Raw genomic sequence first — 22,622 nt, forward strand, 5'->3', positions numbered from 1 at the left:
GGAGAGGTACATGCTAGATTTTGTTGTTTGGGTGATATTATTGTGTGGGATTTTCCCCCCTTTTTTTGCTATTCTGCTCTCTGTGACTCAGTCCACCAAATCCATTGAAACCTTTGGAGCGGACCAGGGTTGCCTGTGAGCCCTGTGTATCCTACAGGGAATCACAGAACTTTCCCAATCCCAGGGGAACTGCTGCTTGCAGCAACTAAGGCTGTTCTCCAGCAGCAGAGGGGCCGTTTGGCCCTCACAGGCTCTGCTGCTGGGGAAGGCAGGCTGATCCCAGCTGGTCTTCATTTAGAGTTAATAGGAGTCGTAATGAGCCAGAATTTGAAATAAATCCCATTGACTTGGCATGGTTTTTTTCCTGACTCAGACGAAGGAGACACACTTTTTGGGCAGTTCCTCCAAGATTCCCCTCCTTATTGCAAGAGAGGATTTTATTCCCTTCCTCTTCCACAACCCCAGGGCATCTGTGTCCTTCAAAAGGAAGATACTAACCCTTAATGTTAGGGGAGTGTCAGTCAGAGTTATGCTGCCCAGGTGCTCTCTCTATTCTTTTCTTTCCCATTGTCAGATTCTGATACTAATTTTTTGGAGCATTTTGGTTTCATTGTGTATGAAAGCTTCACAGCTCAGTGGGGATGAGGCCTCAAACTTTTCCTACACTTCCCACTCAGCCATCAAGTGTTTTAGTGGCACCTTTGTCTCCCATGCTTTCTTAGACATGAGGAAATAGAGGCAAAGGGGGGGGGGGGGGGCAGTTCAGAGCTATCAGACTGAACCAGAGCAGCTCAGAGCACACAGCACTGCTCTGTACATGACTCTTTTTGCTGCCTTACACTGTGACTGCTTAGGAAAATCAAGTTAAATAGACCTCCTCCTCCACAAAACCCAAAGCAGCACGTTTCAGAGCAACAGCTGCATGCAGGTAAGAGTTTGCTCTAAAGCAGAGAGCTCAGGATACACAATTTTGGGTTGGATTCCTATTTTAAGCTGAGGAGCTCAGCTGAAAGGAAAGTCACAATGACTCTGGCTGTAGTCTTGCCATCCAAGACCTTTTTATAGGATTTCCCCAATTTGCTGTTTCTTTGAGTACAGCCAGCCAGCTCTACCTGCACTCCCCACTCGGGTTTCCACAAGCAGGCCAAGAGCCCATTACTTCCCAGTGTTCCCAGTGAAACCCTCTGAACCTCACAGTACAATTAGGTCTTTCTTCTCGAGAACAGTTGAGTCTTTCTTCTTTCCCCATACTCATTCAGGAGCTGCTGCCCCTGTCTCCTCCCCTTCCAAACTACTGCTAGGCAGAGTGATTATGAAATGTGTTTCTTATAAATCCAAAACGTTTATGTCTTCAAATGCCCAGCCCAAATAATCCCACTAATTTCCTGAGTGCTTGTGAACTGTCCTCCATGGGGGGAGGCTTCTCTCGATCAAAGTTTATTAAGTAGAGGTTCTCATATGGAGACATTGCTGAGCAGTAGGAAATTATATGGGGCTTTTTCATTTCCCTTTAAATGAGCTCACTGGCTGGGCCTGGATAATATGGGCATGGTCATCCTATGGTTCATGCTTCCTACCTTTATTGCTGCTTTAGTTTTCCTGCCCTTTTTACATCTAGTGCCTCAAACTATCACTTTTTTTTTTTTCCTCTGTCACCATGTTACTTTTTTCTTTACTCAGTAGCTGTATTCTGGTGGTACTGTTTCTTCCTGCCTCATTTTTGGGAGGGAGGAGTGACCTCAGACCTTTCCTCAATGACAACCAAAAAAAAAAAAAAATAGTTTGAAAATATGCTCCTGCTCCACAGCAGTACTGAGCAATCATGAAGCAGCCTGAGGCAAGCTTTGGGAAGCTCTCCCAGCAGTTCTGTGCCTTCAAGAGCTTCTTTCCTGTGCTGTGCTGCAGGGAAGGTGGGAACATATTTGCCTTCTGGAATGCCAAGAGCCAAACCAGGATGGTGGGTCACATCTCTGTTCCCACTCCCCAGACCCAGTGCCTGCAGCAAGAGCATCACTGGGTATGGTGAAGTTTGGGTCAGGATTTTAGCCCTGTTTGTTGTTTGGCTCTGTTCAGGGCATATCTCTCTGCAGTTCCTTCAACTTCCTTGTTTTGTTTTTCTGGATGTTGTTGTCGGAACATAGATTTCAACTGTTGATGTCTGGAGAATTTAAAGCTGAGCTGCTCATCTCTTTGCTCCCACTAAATGTTACCACTGTGCTGGGCAATAGATCTGACTTTTCTGTCAAGGCCATCAGCAGCTGGAAGTCTCTTTTTCTTTTTCTTTAAGAATTAACCAATTTGCATTGGAAAATAAACCATTCTTCTTTCCCTTAGGGGAATATCTAAGGATGTACTAAAAAAAATCCTTGTAGATCTGTGTCCTTACTGAAGATTACAATGAAATTTTAAATATGCTAGACCTAAAACTATAATTTTTTTGCTTCCTTTGGATATTTTGGCATAGCCGAAGGCATGTGACTTTATAAAACTGCTGCTTTCCACTGTCCCTGGTCACAAATACCATTGTCATCTGGAGGTACTGATATGCTTCTCTAGTGAAGAATGCAGCATATAAAGAGAAATCACCATTTAAAAATAGTCCTGTTCACAGAAGAAGCTTGGAAAGATTTGTTTTCTCAGCAAACCAGTAACCCAAAGCATACAACAAAATGTGTACAAACCCTGGGAATAAAAGCATAGACATTCAGTGCCTTGGCACAGTAACCCAACCAATGTGAGTCCAGCAAAGGGAACTTGGATTTAATTATTTTGATGTGCAAGATTTTGTACATCTTCTGCCATCACTCCTATCTCTGCAAAGAGAGAAGAAATCTTAGGAACCTTAGGAACTTCACACTGCAGTGAAAGAGGCACCAAAAGGTGCTACATTCCTGATGTACTTTGGGGAGAGCCTGGATGAAGATAAGGTCTCACTGGATTTTATTTTTATCCCTTTTTTTTTTTTTCTTCCTGTTCTGGCCCTGATTTTTTTCATCCCTGGACAGATGAGTCAGAAGAATGGAGAGAAAAAGGATGGGGCTATTTTTGAAGGCTATCAAAGTTGTTGCTGAGCTTGTTCTTCCCTGTGCAATGTGTGGAGTGTGGCAGTGCAGTGATTTCTGGGAACTGTGCAAACCCCTGCGTATGTGCCCTAGGAACATCTGGGATTGCAACAGCAACCACATCTGAATCATCACAAGTAGAGATATCACATATCTGGGAACCCCAGACAAGTGTTGAACTGCCTCTAAATTCATCTGGGAAGAATTCCTGCACAGTTGGAGAAAGCATATCCAGGAAAATCAGACACATGGTAGGCTTCCCACTCACCAGCAGAGCTTGCTGGCCAAAGTCCTAGAAAGCGTGCTGGGTGAGCACGGAAATATCCCTGACTGATAGAGCTTATTCCTCCCAAGGAGGTGACTCAGTCAGTCAAAATCTGAGCCACGTCTCTGCCAGTGGTGTCACTAGCATGGTTTGACCCAATTTCTTATACCAGCCAAGCTTTTAACCAGTGGATGAGAGTCAAGAACAGCAAGGGAGGCTTGGAACAAGGTCTCCACGGCTTCCTGTGAGTCTTGTCTCACTATCACTGAAAGGAGCTGGTGATGCTGCCAATGGTTTTTTCCTTCAGCAACGGAGAAGGAGCTGCACCCCAGCTGGAGCACCCAGGAGAGCCTTCTGGAGCACATGAACACCCCTGCTCCATGAGGCCGATGCATCGTAAGGGGAAAATGGTACAAGGAGTTTATTGGAGCCCATATCTGTACTCATATCCACCACCAATGGAAAAGACAAACTGAAGGAACCCTGAGAAAGTTTGAGAAGCTGTTTGAACATGGCACAGTTTCACTGTGGATTGAGCTCGTTTTTGTGAGCAGGACTTGGACTGTCAAAGTTGGGTTTGGTTTTTGTTGTTTACCCTCTCCCAGATGACTCCAGCCCCTCTATCTGTACTCCACGATGGTGAGTGCAAGCAGGAACTTGAATGCTGGCAAATTTTAGGAGCAGTGTGGAAATTTTGTTTCTCAGATGGAAAAATGTAAGGCCTAAACTTGTCTTCTCAAAAAGCAAAGTCATTTTCCAATGCAGGGTAGAAGCAAGTTTCAGTCATGAGACTTCCACGGGAGATGAATCCTGGTGGAGGGAGCCAAGATATACTTCAGACTCTTCTGAAGTAGCTGTGAGATCCTCGTGACCTCCTCATGAACAGGGTCCACCTGCCCTGCACAATGATAAAGGGTGTGTCTAATCAATGCACTGGTATCTGCATTTTTACAGACAGTATAACACATTCTCAGCCTGGGGATGGAACCTTCGCATGGAAATTTTTGTTTCATGAGCTGCCACAGCACTGCAGTTCCAGGAGCACATCTGAGTGTGGAAAACTACTCTGCTGGAGAAGACCAAGGGCTTGGCCATCACTGGGTTAGGAACAGATCTAGCTTAAAATGGGCTTTCTCCCATTTGCAGGAAGCATCTACTGCTTGTGCTTCCACAAGCTCTTAAAGCACAGTCCAGGGAGACTGATGGGAAAACACTATGCAACTGATTAGAAACCCCAGTTGTCTCTTTATTCAGTCACATCTTGTTTTGACAGTAAAGTCAAAACTATTCCCTCTCCAAATTTTTAAGCCATAATGTGCCAGGGCACTGCTGCAGAGCAGGGGCTGTGGGGGTTACTGTGCTTCAGGTGTTGAGTAACAGGTCCCACAGTGAGCTGCTGTAGAGCTGGAAGGGTCTGGCCTTTTCTGATGCTTTCATTCGTGAGGACTTCTCTGTACTCCTGTCAAAAGTGTAAATCACGTGGGTGATGCTGGAGGCTTGGCACCCATCATCTACTGCGGCTGCTCAGCATCTGTGGGAAAGTAGTTCCAAAAGTGATCTCTTGGGAAGTGGCAGCAAAAAATAGCAAACAAAAAACCCTGAGCAGTATGGAAGAGACACAGAACAAGACCCGTGTACTCCTCAGCAGGGACCTGTCCTTTGTGAAGCCTAATAGTGTTGGCAAGGTGGGCTCCTGAAATGTTTGACAGGTAAAATGGAGCTATTCCCTCTGGAGAAGTGAATTGGCACAATTCTTTAGGGTTGGAATAAGTCTGAATTGCTCCTTTGTGTTCAGAGCAGGCACTTCTGTGGCCCGTGTTTCAGATCAGAGTGAAAACCCCCATACATCTCACTTTATATATAAGTTGCTTTTATTCAGCTGAGACTGCAACACCAACCATGGTGAAAATTATACCTTCTTAGCTGGGAGGAGGGAGAGAAGAGAGAGAGATGTGGTGCTGGTGTGGAGATGATGTTGAAAAGTTTGTCATAATTGCCAAAAAGCATGAGTTATTTTCTTCAGTTATACTTTTTGCTTCTTTCTGTCAAGTTCAAAATACTCTGTCTCCCTTGCAGCTAACAGAGTCAAACACTGGAAAAAATGAGCTCCCTGGGGTCCCTAAGGAGAGGCTGCTGTATTTAGCTGCTCATCATAGTGCATTTCTGTGGTGGGGGTGCAAGGAGGGGCAGCAGGTTCTGCACCCACACTGGGTTCTGAAAGCAGTTCAGCATTCCTGTCTCTGCTTGGCATGGCTCCCACCTCAAGTTTTGCATCCCATTCCATTTCTAGAAGTAGATTGTGGTTTTGGCATGTGGCAGTAATAACACAAATAGAGGGAGGGGGTTTTCATCGTGAGCAGGAAGTTGTGCATGGTAGGTGGATAGAGAATGAAACCATTGCCTGTTTTCACAAGGTAAAAATAAGGAGAGGTGCTGTGGAATCAATGGTTCTATTGGTAGGATCTTAAAACTATATAGAAAGTGTTGATATCTAATTTAGTGCCACAGTTGGTGAAGGATACAACTGTTGGCAGAGTAATGGTGCAAAGATGGCAGCTCAGGTGCAAACCAGAGGAAACCTTTTGGGGGAATCAGGGTAAATGTGTTTTCCACATTTCAGCCCATTCTGTAGAAGAGGCTGGGTGGGTGAACTTCTGGAGATCCCTCTTTTGCACCCTTGGAGACAGATGGACACAACTAATGGCAGTTTTCCATGAGCCACCTGTCTTCAAGATATGATTTTAAAATCATCATCATCAAAATTATCACAGTATCACCTTTCAGCTGTGTTGCCCAGTAGTCACTTGAGCACAAAGATCTTTCCACTTTTAAGCAAGGAGTTTTCCTCCATGTTGGAGCAGCTGAAGACCAAACTCAGTCATACCCCAGCTGTAGCACCTGTGGATTGTGGTCTGACCTGCACAACTTCCTGGCCTCCTTGCTGGCTGCCATGGGTGGGTGAGGATGCTCTCAGGTTTGTGTGTGCCAGGGAAATGACTTGGGAGTGGCTGGTTGGGATGCGACTTCTTTGCTTTCCCATTCCAACAGCCTTTTTCTTTTTTCCTCTTCCAGGGACCAGAAGGGAAACCAGGAAAACAGGGAGGAAAGGGCAAGCCTGGCCAGAAGGTAGGAACATCTCTCTTTGATAACATCACCTCCTCCCTTTCATTACTCATCTCTGGTATTTTCCTGCAGAGGAAGTTTTGTCCGACACTGATGTCAGTGCCTTTTCTCTGCAGGGTAGCAAAGGCTACCAGGGGCAGCTCGGCGAGATGGGATCCCCAGGGAAGCAAGGGCCAAAGGGGAACCAAGGCCCTAAAGGATCCCGAGGTACCCTGGGACCGATGGTGAGAAGAGCTCTGCAAATGGTTGAACACAACATGCAGAAACCTGACTGGCAGTGGTGGGCATGGGCCTAAATGGAGCAGAGAGCCCAGCAGAGGCTTCAGGGCACTGAAAGGGAAATGCTGTTAGATGGGTTTAATTGGCCAAAACATCTTAACCCTCATTCCGAGCAGCACAGAAGAGAGTCCAGCTCATATTGCATCGTGGCAGTTCTTCACAGCTCCCCAGATCGGCTGAAATTGCTGAAATATTGGGGATTTTTCCTCAGCTGAGTGATCTGATAAGCTATTTTTTGTTAAGATCTCCCCCTTTGAGACTGCACACTCATGGCAAGAGCTGCTTCCAAGTTGAGCTGTGTTGTTACAAGGAGCTCTGCCTTGGACTTCTGCCCTGTTTCTACACCCACTCTTGATCTACTTATCTAAAACACTTGGAGCAACAAGAAATATATCATGGGAAAGGGTTTGAACAGGGGACTGAAGGTGAGGCTTCCAGAGGTAACAGTATGGCAGAGAGGGGAGAAAGTTAATTTGCTTTAGGCACAAGAAACAAATGCATTGGAACAGCAGTGGTAAAAATACCTCGTGTATTGCAGGCTGGTAAGGAAATTTCTTGCACTCTATTTGATAGAAATTAGTGCAAAGTCAGGAGTTATTTATGAACTAGGAATAGTGGTGATATTTCAGAACAGTAGCAAATGAGTGATGGTTCTGCTGATAGTGTTTTCCTGCGCTAAAAATTATGGCCTCACCATATATCCTCCCTTAATAGTCTTTGGTAAAGCCTCCATGGATTATTTCACAAGGAAGCAAAGCAATATCTGAGCAACAGTCTTTTGGAGTGGACACATCTCTGTCTTGTGGAAAGAGCTTTATTCCATGCTAAATGGGATTATATGGAAATGTTGAGACTCACTTTAATCTGATGATCTGATTTAAACCCTTTTGTTCACTCTGCTAAAGATGTGATTAATAGCTCTTGCAGTGCCTTCATCACAATCCAGAAAACTCCTTTCTCTGCCTCAGAATCCACATCAGAAGGTTTCCACCCAACAGTTTAGGATTAGGTCATGCCCAAGCATAGTCTCACTGGTGGACTTCCTAGCACAACACGAATTTGGATACAAAGACGTGCAGGAGTGCAGATGAAGAGCACACAAATGCAGCCATTTCCGATAGCAAATCTGACTGAGGTGGGGACTCTATTGCTGCAGGCTGGCAAAGGCACAAAATGGCCTCCTGGCACCCCTCTCCATGTGTAAGAGGTTAAAGCCAAGCAAAAGCCCATCAGGTGGCTGCAGCAGAGCTCACTGGTGGCCAGGAGAAGGACTGGCCACACTCCCACGTGGTGCTGAGCTTTGCTTTGCACAGCCCAGTGCATCCTCTTCTTGTGCTAACACCATGGGCTGCTCTCTCAGTCCCTGTCTGTTTGCCTCTCCAGGGAGCTCCAGGAAGGATGGGTGCTCAGGGGGACCCAGGCTTAAAGGGTTACCAGGTAAGGGTTTTATTTTCATCTTCCAGTTTTTATCTGTTCTTAAATGCAACAAAACTGCCACTCCAGGATGCAGATTGTTCCTAAGCAGTGATTTATTTCTGATCTCGAGTTTAGTTCTTTGTCAAATCTCCATTTGCACCACCTCCATTTGGTTCATCTCTGCCATGACCCACATGTCCCTCCAAAGCTGGCATACACCACCCAGGGCTTACAAGATCTGGCAGAGAACCAGGGAGGACTTTCAGTCCCACAGCTCTTTCCTGCCTGCTCACATGCTGTCTGCTCTCCACAGGGACATGCAGGACCACCGGGGCCGATTGGACCACCAGGACCAAAGGGGGAAAAGGTAAGTCAGGGGGTTTGGCCATCTCATTTCCCCTTGAATGAGATGATTGTCTCACTGCTGTAACTCACATGCATCTGCACTCTCCTCACCCTGTGGCACAGGCAGAGGTGCCTCCTCGACCACACAGCCACTTATATAACCCCTCAAAGCCTTGTCTCTGCCAGTCAGTGCCAGGACACCCATGCCACCAGCATGTGCTTCCCAGACACCACGTGCCCTTGTGCCAGAGGCTGAGCCAGCCAGCGTGAGCCCTGAGGATGTGTTTTTCCTGTATCCTCAGGAATTCGGCTCCATCTCCAAGCCAAAAGAAATCAGACTCGTAGCTTTCTGTGATCAGGTCAGAAAAACTCCCTGCACAAACGAGCTGATCTCCAGCTGCTGGTGTTTCTCCTCCCCATGGCCCTTGCTCCATGTTCCTTGTCACCCACCTTTCACCAGCCCCCTGGCCGCAGCTTCCCTGACTCAGAGCCCTCTTTCCACGGTGGCTTTTCCCTGGTGTTTTTCCCCCTTTTGCTGAGTCAGCACAGCCATAACCAGTTCAGGCTGGAGCAGTGACTCACTCTTTAATGGTTTCCTGTCAGCTCTGCCGGCTGCTTGGCGCTCCCGGAGCTGATGGAGTCCTTCACATGCCTTCGGCAGCGATGCTCCCTCCCTCCTGAGATCTCTCTGCAGAAGGCTCTGGGGAGAACTCATTGTGACCTTCCAGTACTTAAAGGGGGCTTATCTGGAAGAGGGGAGCAACTTCCTACAGTGGACACTACACTACAGATAGGGATAGGACATGGGGGGATGCTTTCAAAACAAAAGTGTAAAGATTTTGGTTAGATGTCAGGAAGTTCTCTACTCAGAGGGTGGTAAAGCACTGGCACAGGTCTGGGCTGCCCCATCCCTAGAAGTGTCCAAGGCCAGGTTGGATGGGGCTTGGAGCAACTTGATCTAGTGGAAGGTGTCCCTGCCCATGGCAGGGGATGGAACGAGATGGACTTAAATGTCCCTTCCAACCCAAACCATTCTGTGATTCTCCCTCAGTGTGGGAAGGGAAGTGATGGGGACTGGTCAGTTGTGAGGTCCCCATGAAGAGGAGAGCTGCATGAACTCTTTTTGCTCATTTTCTACTCCCCAGCACCAAGACAGCATTCGGCTTTGCCTCTGCACACAGGTGGGAGGGCAGCTGTAGTGCAGACAGGAGCTTCATCGCTTATAAAATGAGCTTATAAGGACTTGCCATTGCTGGGGCTTTGAATGGATCCCTTCAGCTCAGGCTCCTGGTGTCAGGACACCCTGTTCACACCGTGCTCTGCCTGGAGATGCCCCATGCAGCCAGGAATCACTGGGGCAGGGCAAGCTGTTGTGTTCCATTAAGACATTCACATGCCTCAGAAATTTTGCTTTGGGGGTGAACAACGGTCATTTGCTTTTTCTCTCATTTCCTGCTGCTGAAACACATCCATGGAGGAACAGCTGGTGATGTTCCTGCTGCTTCATATCTCCATTGCTGCCTTGCTGAATTTCCTGGCAAGTGTTAGACAACCACAACCAGCCCAGGATGATGTGAGAACTCATGACCGGGCACAGTGTCAGCTCAGAACCTGCCCAGAGGTTTCTTAAAATTCCACTGTTGAATCTTAAGCATCCTGGCAAAAAGTTGTGGGTCATGACTAGGACAAGCAGGGTCAGTCATTGACCCTGCAGCCATTGAGATGTGCAGATATGTGTGTCTATTGCTTAAATTGCAGCTGTTGTTTTATTTGGAAACCTTTAAAGTTGCCATCTTGAAAGGTCACATAATTTCAGTAGCAAATGATCCCCAAATTATTCATCTGAAGCACTCAGTGGAGCATTTTGCCCTTCACCAACAAGATGTTCCTCTGCAAAAGAACACTAGAAGAGCACTCCCTGAGTGGATCTGGTGTCAAAAGAGCACAGCAGTATTATGATAAATTAATTCTACATGCAAATATCCAAGCTGAAGCCTGATGAAGCCACCAAGCATCCAATACACCCTGCTAAGAGCAGTCAGCTCTGTTAATGACCACTGACAGCTGGATCTCCTCACTCACGTTCCCCTGGAAGGCCAGTGGGTCTGCTGACACCTTGCTGGGGAGCAGAAAGAGGAGATGCTGAACCAGGAGAGCACAAAATCATGTGCTGAGCCTCCAGCACCGCTTTCTGCAGCATCCAGGTGCTCCACAAAATCTTGCATCTAAGTTTTCCTATCCACCCACCCTCATCTCCTAAGAGTTGCCTGGATCCCAGCCTAAAGACAGACAGACTCCTTCCCTCCAGACATCTGTAACCTTTCACAAGCGTGTGAACACAGAAATGGAAGCCCGGAAGTGAGAAATAAAGAGAAAATGGAAACGGGACCAGGAGTACTCTGTGAGCTTTAAGTAACCTGGTAAATGGACCTGTGCTAAAGGAGGAGGATATAATGGTGGGGAAGGTCTTCCCTTTTCCAGAGTAGAAAGCGGTTTGGTGAGAGGCACTGCTGTGGAATCCTGCTCCCTTGTGCCATCCCAGGCAGCTACCCCACCACATTTCATACATTTGAAATGTGTTAGAGAAGCAGCTCCTCAAAGAGGCCTTGCTCAGAGCAGACGCCTGCTCTTGGCAGCTGCTTAAAGCAGTCCAGATGTGATCCTTTTAAAAATTACAAACTGGTGTATCTCACTTTGGGACAGGAGCCAACAACAACAAGCCTTCCCTTCTTCATGCATTTTCCATTTGTATCCTAACATGTTTACTTTGCTGCCCTTTACTCTAACTTTTTTCGCTGCAACTTTCCGAAGAATTAGCACAGACCTTTCATCTCTCTCTCAAGCAGTTGAGGCACCAGGAAGTTCTGGAGGAGCTTGGTTTCACAGTCCTAGAGCTGACCAGGCTACAGGGTTTTCTCAGGCAGGAGACAGAGAACAAGGTGGGAATTAGCATCAAGGGGAAACAAAGCTACAATGGGGAGAAAGTCTGTGAGTCTTGATGCTCTTCAAGGGTCCCCAGAATTATGAGCTTTCTCTGAGTTCATCACAGCTCCCAAATGCCAAAGGTATGCACATCCTGCTTGGGAAGAAGCAATCAGTGCCAAGACTTCTGCATAGTAACAGACCCTCTGGGATGATTTTTCTCCCTGAGACTTGAGAAATGGTGGCTTTGTTTCCCTTCTAGTCAACATTCCTTAGATGGTGGCTAGAAAGCAAATCAGTTGCCAGGTATTCTGGTGCTGGCTTCCAGCAGCAAGTTCAGTAGCGCTGGAAACCATCAGCAGAACCTGTGAGGTTTTGTTTCCCCTCCTCTCTTCTCTGCCACCCAAGTTTCTCTCAGAGGCAGGCTCACCAAGAAATTTCCCAAGTGTCCTTACTATCAGCAGCTGCAACTCCAACAGGAGAGTACATCAAAGAGAGAACATCAAAGAGAACTGTAAATACATCAGAAAGGGCTGGTGCAACCACTGAGAATTACAGAAGTCTGTGAAAAACTTGGCTCTTTGGAGATTTGGATGTTCAAGGCTCTTGGAGCACCCCAAGCACCCCAAATACAGCAGCTCCACTGTGCCAGAACACCCCAAACTCCCTTTCTCCAGTAGTGCAGCATCAAAGGAGCTCTGAGACATGTCCATCCTAAGGAGCCAAAGTGCCAGAGACTGCTATGGAGTAGTCAAAAACTGGAGGAGCTGGAATATAGCATTCTTCCATGGGGAGCAAAGAAACAGCTATCTCTGAGCTAGACTCCAGAGAAAACAGGACATCGTGACCCTGAGTGACTTTCACAACAGAATTTAAAAGGATAGTGTCTCTGTTAAGTCTTAAGGGATCTCTCTGTGGATGTTTTGAAGAGACCTCAGTCATAAATAAGCTGGGTGATGTTATCTACCAGCCAAACCATGAGCTCTGAGCTCGTGCTGTGGAGCATCTCAGCAAGGAAAGGAGTGTGTAGGAGGCTGTCTCACCTGGCTGATTGTAAAATGAGCCCACAATGGTGGCACACAACCAGGGAGCCCATCCAGACCACCCGTGCTCCCACCGACAGCCCAGACAGGACTCAACAAGGGTGGGGAAATTCTTGATTAAAGAGTTTGGTTGAACTGTCAGCAATAAAATTCAGAGGCAGAGAGCTATTTCCCATATTGTCACAATTACATCCTGCTTGCTTAGTTTTAGGAATTGTTGAAAGTAACCCTTTGCACCTGGTTACTTAGGGAGGAGAGTTGCATCAGGCAGAACCACCAGAAATTAGGAAAGCAATGTGAAGAGTCAGTGAAACAAACAACAAAAAAAAATGTTTAGTCTTTCTCTGGATGAAAAAGTAAATTCAACAGAGGCTTTGCCTTCTCATGTTATGGAAGGACTGGATTGGGTCTGTACAGAAGCATCTGCTGTAAAATCTACTGTTTATATTAATACTAACATTTTATTCACAGGGAGAACAAGGTGATGATGGGAAGGTAGAAGGCCCACAGGGACCACCTGGAGACAGAGTAAGATGTTAAATTCCTTCTCTAATCAATCCTGGACTGATTTTTGTGCGTGGATTAGTTGGCTTGCTGCCTTACTTGCAGAACATGCACAAGCCATTGAGATATTGCAGATGACAGCTTGTTTACATCCACCTCAAGTCTTTGTTGTGCTCTTGTAGGGCCCTGTTGGTGACAGAGGTGACCGAGGGGAGCCTGGAGACACTGGTTATCCTGTGAGTCTTATTCCAAGTGCATGATTCAGAAATGTTTGCCTTGGGGAAGTGCTCCCAGTCCACATCAGCCCACAGAACTGCCCAGCAGTCCCAGTTCATAACCTGCTGATATCCCTGGTCAGCTGCTGCACATGGCTATGATTCAGACAAGGAACAATTCAACTTTACCTAAAGCAGAAAAACATTACTGAGGGCAAAAAAGTCAGCACCTCACCCTGCCCTGCACCCCCCTGAGTGAGGCTAAAAGAATTAGCAGGACCATTTGAGCACAGGTCTCTGTGATTATCAAGGAGACACCCTGGGCATGGTGTGAGCATGAGTCCATGCCAGTGCTGCAGAAATTTCAAGACTGACATGCCTGTGGCTGTAGATTCTTCCATGGGAAGACCTGTTAACTTTAAGATTTGGAGGCTTCCAAAATCTTTGCAAGGTTTCTCTCAAAAGCAAGATCAAGGCTATGAATTATCCTGCTGTGCTCCTTATACCCTCTTTGCAGGACATTTCCAGCTGATTGGGGCTCATCTGCAAAGATGCCATGACTTAAGTGTTACCTCCACTCAAAAGCACCTGGTCAGAATGACCCATTACAGTAATTTACAGAAGATTTTGAATTCATCAGAGTAGCAGTACTGTTGCCTTACTTTGCAGGACAGCTGTCTCCAGCTGTTCACTTCCATTAGTGCTGTGTGTATTTTGGGATGCATTAGAACACCTTCTTTGCTGCTCAGATGGTGATGAGCAGTTCCTCTTTCCACAGCATGGAAAGGCATCCACAGGAGCATGGGCACCACCCACAACTTCACCATTTCTATGTCAGCAGAATGCAGACACGTGTGTCTTCTTCTGCCCCTTAAATCACATTACATTCATTTTTCTTTCTCATTGCCACAAAAGAACAAAGACATGTTCCCTCTCTGTTATTTATTTAAGGGTCAAGAAGGGCTTGATGGAGAAAGAGGAAAACCTGGACAGCAAGGCTTACCAGTAAGAGATGCTGCTTTATTGTAAGCTACCCAATGCCCCAGGCATGGGAAAAACAGGGAGGTGGGAAGGGCTGCAGGAGGAGTGTGTGGTGAGCTGTGAAATGTGGGTATTTCCATCAGCCAGGCCTATGGAATGGGCATTTTGAGGCACATTTGAGACTAATAAATGGGTGACATAACAAGGAGCATTCCCAGTGCCTGTTTCCAAAACCATCCTTTCTGAATGGTCCATGAGGGACTAGAAATCTCAGGAGATGGGTGGTGGAAGATGACAATGACAGTGGAAGGGTCTGCTTGAAAGTGGTCCTTTTGATGTTCTGCTAGTCCAGTGTGAGGTGAGACCATATTATTCTGCTTGCAAGTTGTTTCCTCTCAAACTAGTGAAAGATTTTGTGAAAGACTAAATTAAATCCAAATTCAAAGGAAAGACTTTTTATTCCCTTGTTATATACAGTAGCATCTCATCTTTATACATGACTATTGCAACTGTGAGTGCAGCAGCACATTAAATGTAGTTTGTATTGGGAAATAAAGTTGAATCAATTCCCACTCTTTGTAAGGTTGCTGGGAAGAACAACAGATTGTATTTTGGGGTTAAAATGCTACTGCTCTGTTATATGGCCCAGAAATGAGTAGAGCTGCTGCATTCCCCAGTGGATGTAGTTTATGGGGGGGGGTGGTAGCCCCTCAGATGATTCAGATGGAAGCAGGAGCTTTGGATTGTCTTTAGTAAACGTCCATAAGGAACGTGGGTCAAAAACAAGCTGGAGAAGGGGAGCTCTGCAGGGAGTCCTTCCTTACCATTCATTTTATATTAATCCAGAAATGGCCACTGACACAAATACAGACCAAAAAACCCAACCTGGCTGGCTGGGAGAAAAGACTGAGATGAGTGTGATGGGGAAGAGACCAGCAAAAGAGCAGTGAAATACCCTCTCTGCTTTACTCCATAGCCCTTTTTCTAACACCTGACCCTCAGGTGAAACCAAGGCAAGGGCTGCAGTGTGCAAAAGGGAAGTGGTACCAGCAATCACTGTGTAAACTACTTCATTCTACACAGGCTCCTTCCTGCCCACTTCTCAGCACTGCTCTCCAGGCACCATCTGGAATTTGGTGAATGATTTCCACAAATGCAGGCACCACCCAAGTGAGGGGCAGAGTTGCTTCTTCTCCAATCGACACCCTGTTAAATGCTCTCTGGAGACAGTTCCTTGCTTCTTTGTCCCCAGGGGCCTGTCTGAGTACAGGCTGTTTCCCTGAATTGTTTCCATACAGTCAGCATTGTTAGGGCACAAAAAATGCTGTTCTTTGTACTTCATGCAAGGTACTGCCAGAAGAGAATTTTAAGCAGATTTTTCTTGCTTATGTTTTGTAGGGGGATCCTGGATCACCAGGCAAGCCAGGAGCAAAGGGATCCAAAGGTGATGCGGTAGGTTTCAGCAGGGTGGATTTATAGTGTCCTGAGTCTAAAGAAAATGTCTAATTAAGAGGATTGACAATCCTGGTTTTGCCCAGAATGTGGGATTTTTGCCTATGGTCTCTGCCTTAAAAGGCTGTGGGGATCCTTTTGGGAGGGCTGTAAATATTTGGGTGTCCAGGCCAAATGGTTTGTTGGCTTTGTGGAGCTGGAGAAGATCAAGACAATTCCAGCTCCAGCATGGTGGGTGACTCTTGGGCAGGTCTTTAGTCCCTGCCATGGGTTATGTCTCTTTCCCATGCCCTGTTTGTGCTGTCTCCAGCCACAGCTGTCTCGTCCATCCCCAAGGAGGGCTGAGCCAGGCAAGTGTCTCTCCCTTTCATTTGAACCATAAACGTTTCTGGCTTGAAACCTTCTGGGTTTGGAGTCCATTTATCCATGGAGTTTTTTCTTGGAACAATCCCTCTAATTTCTTGTCCTCATTGAGCAAGAAAACCCAGGACACATGGGTCCTTCAGGGTTCATTGGGGCACTTCATACCTACTCCTACCTCCACATCTGGCTGTAATGACAGCTTGCTAATTATTCTCACAGACCAGGGACTTTATTTGCTAAAACATAAGTATGTGACCTCAATACTCAGCAAATTCCTGCTCTCTCCTGGCAGATGTCAGGGTTTTTAATCTGACCCTGCTGGGGGTAAGGCCAGAAGATAGTTTTAGGTCTTCTTGGCAAGAAGTGTACCAGGTGATAAATAAATTCTGCCCATCGATGGACAATCTGGAACTGCCTTTGGGTCTAATGAATAGCAGGGAAAGCACCCCCAGGAATATTTCTTTCATATAGCTGGCCAGCCTGGTCCTCTGCAGATGGAGAAACAATGCACAGAAAATGAGTTATTCAATTTAAAAGTGCTTTAGTACATGACCTCACTAAGAGAGCCCTAGTGAAGGTGGTGAGGCTGAGTTTTCCATTCATTCTGCACAAATTAACCCTTTTTACAGCTAATAAACCTCAGGGGTATTTCTTCTATGCCTTTATTCACAAAGTAGCACTGCAAATTTCAGACAGAAGACACCCTTTTTAATTTCCATTAGCTTTCCAAAATAGAGGGAGCTACTTCTCAGAGAGAAGATCCCCTGAACACCCTCAGAGGACTCACTGGGTCCTGGGTTTGCTGTCAGTGAATCGATGGAGGACTCAGGTTTTTAGCATCTTGTTCTAATGTTTGCCAGTGCACCAAGTCCTCCCTTGAGTTCATCCTGCTTTATTTGTCCTCATCTGCTCTGTATTAGGAAAAATGTAGGTCCTTGCCTTCTAGCTATTCATTCCTGCCCTAGAACTCTCAAGACATACGAAGAATCACTTGTAATAAAACCAAATAGCAGTTCATTCCCCAGTGCTGGAGCAACTGACTTTATAAATCTCCCTTTTATAAAACTCTTTCCAATCATTATCCAAAAGCACACCCTGAAGTCACAGTCCCAAGTGGAGCTCTGCTAGAACTGCTGCAATTTTAGATGTCTTTCTTTTTTTTACTTGCAGGGTCAAAAAGGAAAGCAAGGAGCACAGGGCAGTGCAGGGAGCAGAGGCTCACCGGTAGGTGAAAATTCCATTTTCTGCCCCAGGAAATGCTGTCTGGGAGCACCTTCTCTAACATCTTTGTAATTTTAGGGCATCCTTGGGCTACCAGGTCCTCGAGGAGTGGTGGGAAGGCAGGGTCAAGAGGGTGCCCCTGGAGTGGATGGAGTGCCTGGGAAGGACGGTGTGCCTGGGATGCTGGTAAGCTTCAACTGTAACCTTGTGGCATCGACAGCAAACACAACATTGGAGCTGGAAAACTAAAAGGTAGCACAGGAGAAATTATGTGATCCAGCTGTGGATATTCTAGTTTACATGTACCCAGAGTACATGTACTGTACATGTACATCTTCTTCACATCTCACTTGCACATACAGGCAGCAGCTGCCTTTGCATGACCAGATCTGTAAATAAAGTGGATTTTGTAGCCTGACAGACACTCACGTGCACAGAGCTCTGTCCACATCTGCAAACCCACCCCTGCAAACCTATCCCCCTCTTGCTGAGGGCAGAATCCCACTGTCCCCCCAGAAGCTGTGCAGAAGGGAAAAGGGTTTTGTATCATAACCTCTTCTGTGTTTCTTTTCCAGGGAGAGCAGGGTGATGATGGGGAAGAAGGTGTGACCGGGATGTCAGGCAAGAGAGGGAACCCCGGTGTGCCAGGACTCCCAGGGGCACAGGGACCACCAGGATTCAAGGTGAGTTTCTGACTCCCTAAGATGCTGCTGTTAGAGAGCCAGTCTGTGAGCCTGATGCCTCTGAGCTTGAACTCTCCAAGGTCTAATATAGTCTCAGTTCCTGCTGCCATTTTTCACTTAGCTAGAGGCTCTGTAGATCTTTCATCTCATCCATCCATCCCTCCATCCATTTTCCTGATGTACACAGCAGCTGAATGTCCCAGAGACCTTTCTTCCTTTACCAAGGACACTCAGGAGCCTGCAGACACACATACTCACATTACAAACACTTTAGTCTTTTATCATTAGAAACCTGGCTAGAAAAAACATGGAGAAGTTGCAGAGGAACTGCTGCAGCCCACCTGTAGGATGTCCAGAATGGGCTACTCTGTGGGAGGTTCAAGTGTTCTAGCTGCTCTGCAAGGCCTGAGCCGCTGGAGGGAAATTTGTGCTGCTTGGTTTTTATCATATTTACTGGATTAGAAGGACTGAAGCCAGTATGAGCTTGGACATCGCACTGGGTGGAAGCAGGGACAAGCTGCTTTTGTGACCTTGGGGTTTCTTCCTGGTCCTTGCCCTGATTCAGGCTCACCACAGGATCTAAACTGGACCCACAGCAATTCAGTCGTTTGTAGAAAGACTCTGTAAATAGGAAGACTCCAGGTGGGTTTGGAGAAGCTCTGGGATCTGATTTAAATTAGGACTCTGTAACACATCGCCCTTGATCTGTCACTTGCTGCCCTCCAGCTGCCTTGGGCAGTACAACAGGAGGTGACTGACAGACTCTGTGTCCTTGTCACACACTCACACCCTACCTCCAGGAGAATTTGTTTCCCCTTTTCCGTCTGTTCCACCATCCTAGGCTCTCCCTGCCTTTGCTCCCCTCTCCCAGTCTGCCCCAGACTGAGCAGCTGGAGCTTGTGCTGCTCCTGGCACTTGGCAAGGGGAAGAGGTGGGGAGCAAAGTGTGGTGCTGGGTGGCAGAAGCCTCTCTCTGGATTGAAGTTGTAGAGTTAACGTGAGAAAATGTTGGGTTTGCAGCCTCTGGATTGAAGTCCTGCTCTTGGCAGGCCTTCAGCATTTGCCATGAATTAATCATCAATTGCCAGCCTGCTGGGGGAAGGGACTATGGGAAGCTGCAGGGCAGGACAAAGAACGTAGGAAATGCAAAGAGAAGACATTTGATCCCCTTTCTCTCCTCACCCCCATGCAGGTGGGACAGCTCTGCTGAGGCTCCTGCTCTGTGCTGGCCCAGGAGGGGACACAGCCATGCCCACCTTGGTCTCACCCTGTGCATCCTGAACAACCTGCCTTAGCAGACCTGGGGCATCCACTGATGGAACCACATTCCTTATCCCAACGAGCCATCTTTCCCACCTTTCCATCTATGGCTATTTCAGCTGAGTGCTGTTGTATTTAGCTCCTGTCCTTTGGAATTACTTGAATTCTGTTATTTTTAGGGTGAAAGAGGATTGCCTGGACAGACTGGCCAAACAGGGAAGCGAGGATCACCAGGAGGAACGGGCCTTCCAGGGAGCCCTGGCGATCCAGGACCCAAAGGACAGCTGGTTAGTGGTGATGGAGCTGATAAGAGCTGACTCCAGGCTTCTCTGGCTGGAGAGGGTGTGGATCCACAGGATTGGAAAGCAGGATCCCTGGAGGGTCTTTATAGGGGAGCCCATATGCAGCTTGAGCATGATTCTGGGAGAGAGATTAGGACTGATACAAAACAAGGCACAAGATTGCCCAAACTACCTCAACTAAACTACACTTGTTTGGCTATTTTATATAAAACCCTGTGCTGACAGTTTTCAGGCTGAAAGGTAGCAACCAACACCACCATATATCATTTTGTTATTGATCCTAGATCAATCTCACAGATCATTTTGTCTCTGTGACACAAGTGACACATTCATTTGCCCCATATTGTCACTGCCTGATTTGCTGCAGGACTAGTGACCATGTCCCTTTGGCTGAGGTGACTCCATGACATTTAAACCCTTCTGACTTCCCACTTGCTTTTGCCTGAAATTCCTCTAGAAAGAAGGCTTGGTTGATTCCCCTGATGCAGGAAAGACCTTAGTCCTCTGCTGGTAGCAGTTTTCCTTTCCAGGACCCATAAATGGGCAGTTAAATCAATTTGTATCCTTGGAAAGTTTCTTACGCTCCACCGAGTCCAACCAAGCCCTTTCTTGCCAAGCAGTTTCTCACTGTCATGGCAGGGAAAACTTCCTAAAAGTGAGGTTTCTAGGCTGACACTGGAACAACCTTTTAATAAAGGGGATGGAAGCCCCATCACTTGGGTCATTTACAACTGAGTGAACAAACCATTGTAATACACCCCAAAAAGCACAATCAGAATGGCTGACACAGTCCTGCCAAGAGGCCAAACAAGCCTTATCTATCTCTGATGTTCCTAACATTGGAGAAGAATCATCTGGTGAAGGTTTCTGATCCCTTTTTTTAAAAAAAAAGTTGAATCTTCTTGAATTTTGACATCTGAGAAGCTCAAAAATATCAAAGGATAACCATCTCAAACATGGTGAAAGGAGGATGTTTACACAAGGACATACTACCCAGGGTGCATTTTTTATTCTCAGGGTGCATGCTATGTGCTGATTCAAGCTTGATGGCCTTTCAACTATTTTATTATTATTTTTCTTACAAAATTGAGGAAAAATCCCTGCAGAGTTAATAGGAAAAGGATTAGGGGATATGCATTGTTTTCCTGGGTTTGAGTGGGAGGTTATGTTGTAGGAACATGCACTTTTTAAACAGCTTGAATGAGCATAGTTTGAAATTATAGTTTGAATTAGTAGGTCAGTCCAGTTTGTATTAGAAATAAAAGAGGAGCTTGTTTTAAAGAACTTTGAGGCTGTTATTTTGCAGCATGAAATTCCAAGACCAATCTCAGTAGATGCTCTCCATCCTGCTTCTGCTGGGCCAAGCCAGAGAAGCATCTGCTAGGAATAGTGTAGGTTTGCATCCCATTTTGGGGGCAAAAAGGTGGCATTGGTGAGATCTAAGGGATCAAGTGAATTGCTTCTAGCTTGATGTTTGTGTAGTTCCTCCTCCAGGTTTTTTTTCATTCCTCTTTCTCATCAGTCCTGCTTAGACTGAAGGATACTCACGGATTTCTCTTTCTCTGAAGCTGCTGAACTCTTGGTGCATCTCTGAGTGACATCCCCAGCCACCAGTGTGAATTTACTGTTGTCCTTTGTTCTTGTATTTGTCTTGGCTGTCACATGCAGGGAGACTTCGGTGAGGCAGGATTTCCAGGGATTGCAGGACTGTTTGGGCCAAAGGTAAGAGGCTGCTGGTGACCAGTTGGTTTTCTAGTCTCATTTTACTGGGGACAGGTAATGCCACACTTTTTGCATTGCTAGCAGCTCTGCAGAAACTGTGGAAATTAAATTTTGATCCCAACTTTCTTTAATTTATGAATCTTCATTTGTTAAATGAGTGTGTGCCTACATATGCTTTATTGGAGGAAAAGGGCTGTCCTAGAGATTCCATGGCTGTCTTCCCCCTTTCTGACATTTGTATTTCCAGCATCAAACATCAGCCTGCACCTGAGACACCAATGTGCATCCCTAACACTGAAAGCCTTGACTTGAAATTTAGATTAATTTTATCAGCATATAATTTCCCTGGTGAAGAGGGGACTGTTTGTTTTCTGTCAAAAGTAAAAGCCTTGCAAAACAGGACTGGGAAAAGAATTTACAACAAATTGGATCTTCCCATTCCCACATACAAGAGGCAGCACCCCTGTCCTTAACACAGAGCTCTAAGCAAGGGCATAAACACAGGGTTTGGTTATTTAGTGGACCTCACATCTCATTTTTTGCTCGCAGGGCCCCCCAGGAGACCTTGGGTTCAAAGGCATTCAGGGACCACGTGGGCCACCGGGTCTCATGGTGAGTGGTTTTCCAGTTTGTGGGGTTTGGGAGGATTTTCTTCCTTCACCCCTGTTTCTGTGAGGCTGCAGGGGCTGTGAGGAGCACGGTGGCTTGAGGCCATGGCACCACCTCTGAGCTCCACAGCTGTAGGTGACCACATCTGCATGGGGCTTGGAGACAGCCACACTGCACAGAGCACTCCAGCTACACTGAAATCATTCTATTTCTGGAATTTCTGAGGTTTAACAAGGCTTGTGACAACCATACTGTGAGGACTTGTCTCTTTGGGCTTGCAGTTTGAAATTATTTTTTCTTCCAGCTACAGCAAATCCTACCACCAAGTTGCTGAAAGGCAGCAAAGATTCTGTGTCCTCACTGAGCCTGCCTTACTGAAAATGACTGGCAGCTCCCTTGTGGTGGTTCACACAGGTCTTTTCTTCTCTAGGGAAAAGAAGGGATTATTGGTCCTCTTGGCATTCAAGGTCCCACAGGAAGCCCTGTAAGTATCCACACTTCTTTTCTGCCTGTATTTTTTAGAAGAATTTAAGTGCATGAGATCCAAGATGTTTGAGGCCAGCATAAGTAACCCCCAAATCCTGCTGTAATCAGGAAAACAAAATGGGTTTTTAAGATCAGCAGCTTCAGAAAAGTATAGGCTTCATCTCTGGCTGCATAGACAGTTGCCAGGAGATTATTAGCTGAAAAGTGAGGAACAGCAATACATAGGTTTTCAATAGACTGGAAGACAAGAATGTTGTTGCAGATTTTTGAAAGCCAGATTTTCCAAATAACTTGGCCTGAGGGGAAAAAAAACCCACATTTAAATATTTTTTTTAAAAGTATTAAACTGGGAACCACTTGATTTTGAGAA

At 46.3% G+C, this 22,622-nt stretch overlaps 1 protein-coding gene across 1 annotated transcript in view; it reads left to right on the forward strand.

Moving 5' to 3' along the window:
- Positions 1-22,622, forward strand: part of COL27A1 (collagen type XXVII alpha 1 chain) — a 190,635-nt gene that overhangs the window by 162,202 nt on the left and 5,811 nt on the right. The window contains exons 39-53 of the mRNA XM_069031565.1: positions 6,400-6,453; positions 6,567-6,674; positions 8,113-8,166; positions 8,459-8,512; positions 12,927-12,983; positions 13,142-13,195; positions 14,126-14,179; positions 15,554-15,607; positions 17,141-17,194; positions 17,270-17,377; positions 17,767-17,874; positions 19,313-19,420; positions 21,104-21,157; positions 21,707-21,769; positions 22,197-22,250. Of these exons, the coding sequence (XP_068887666.1) occupies positions 6,400-6,453; positions 6,567-6,674; positions 8,113-8,166; positions 8,459-8,512; positions 12,927-12,983; positions 13,142-13,195; positions 14,126-14,179; positions 15,554-15,607; positions 17,141-17,194; positions 17,270-17,377; positions 17,767-17,874; positions 19,313-19,420; positions 21,104-21,157; positions 21,707-21,769; positions 22,197-22,250 (1,038 nt within the window). The remainder of the gene's footprint in view (positions 1-6,399; positions 6,454-6,566; positions 6,675-8,112; positions 8,167-8,458; positions 8,513-12,926; positions 12,984-13,141; positions 13,196-14,125; positions 14,180-15,553; positions 15,608-17,140; positions 17,195-17,269; positions 17,378-17,766; positions 17,875-19,312; positions 19,421-21,103; positions 21,158-21,706; positions 21,770-22,196; positions 22,251-22,622) is intronic.

This window comes from Aphelocoma coerulescens, chromosome 17 (genome assembly GCF_041296385.1).
Source record: "Aphelocoma coerulescens isolate FSJ_1873_10779 chromosome 17, UR_Acoe_1.0, whole genome shotgun sequence".
In the NCBI taxonomy this organism is placed as follows: domain Eukaryota; kingdom Metazoa; phylum Chordata; class Aves; order Passeriformes; family Corvidae; genus Aphelocoma; species Aphelocoma coerulescens.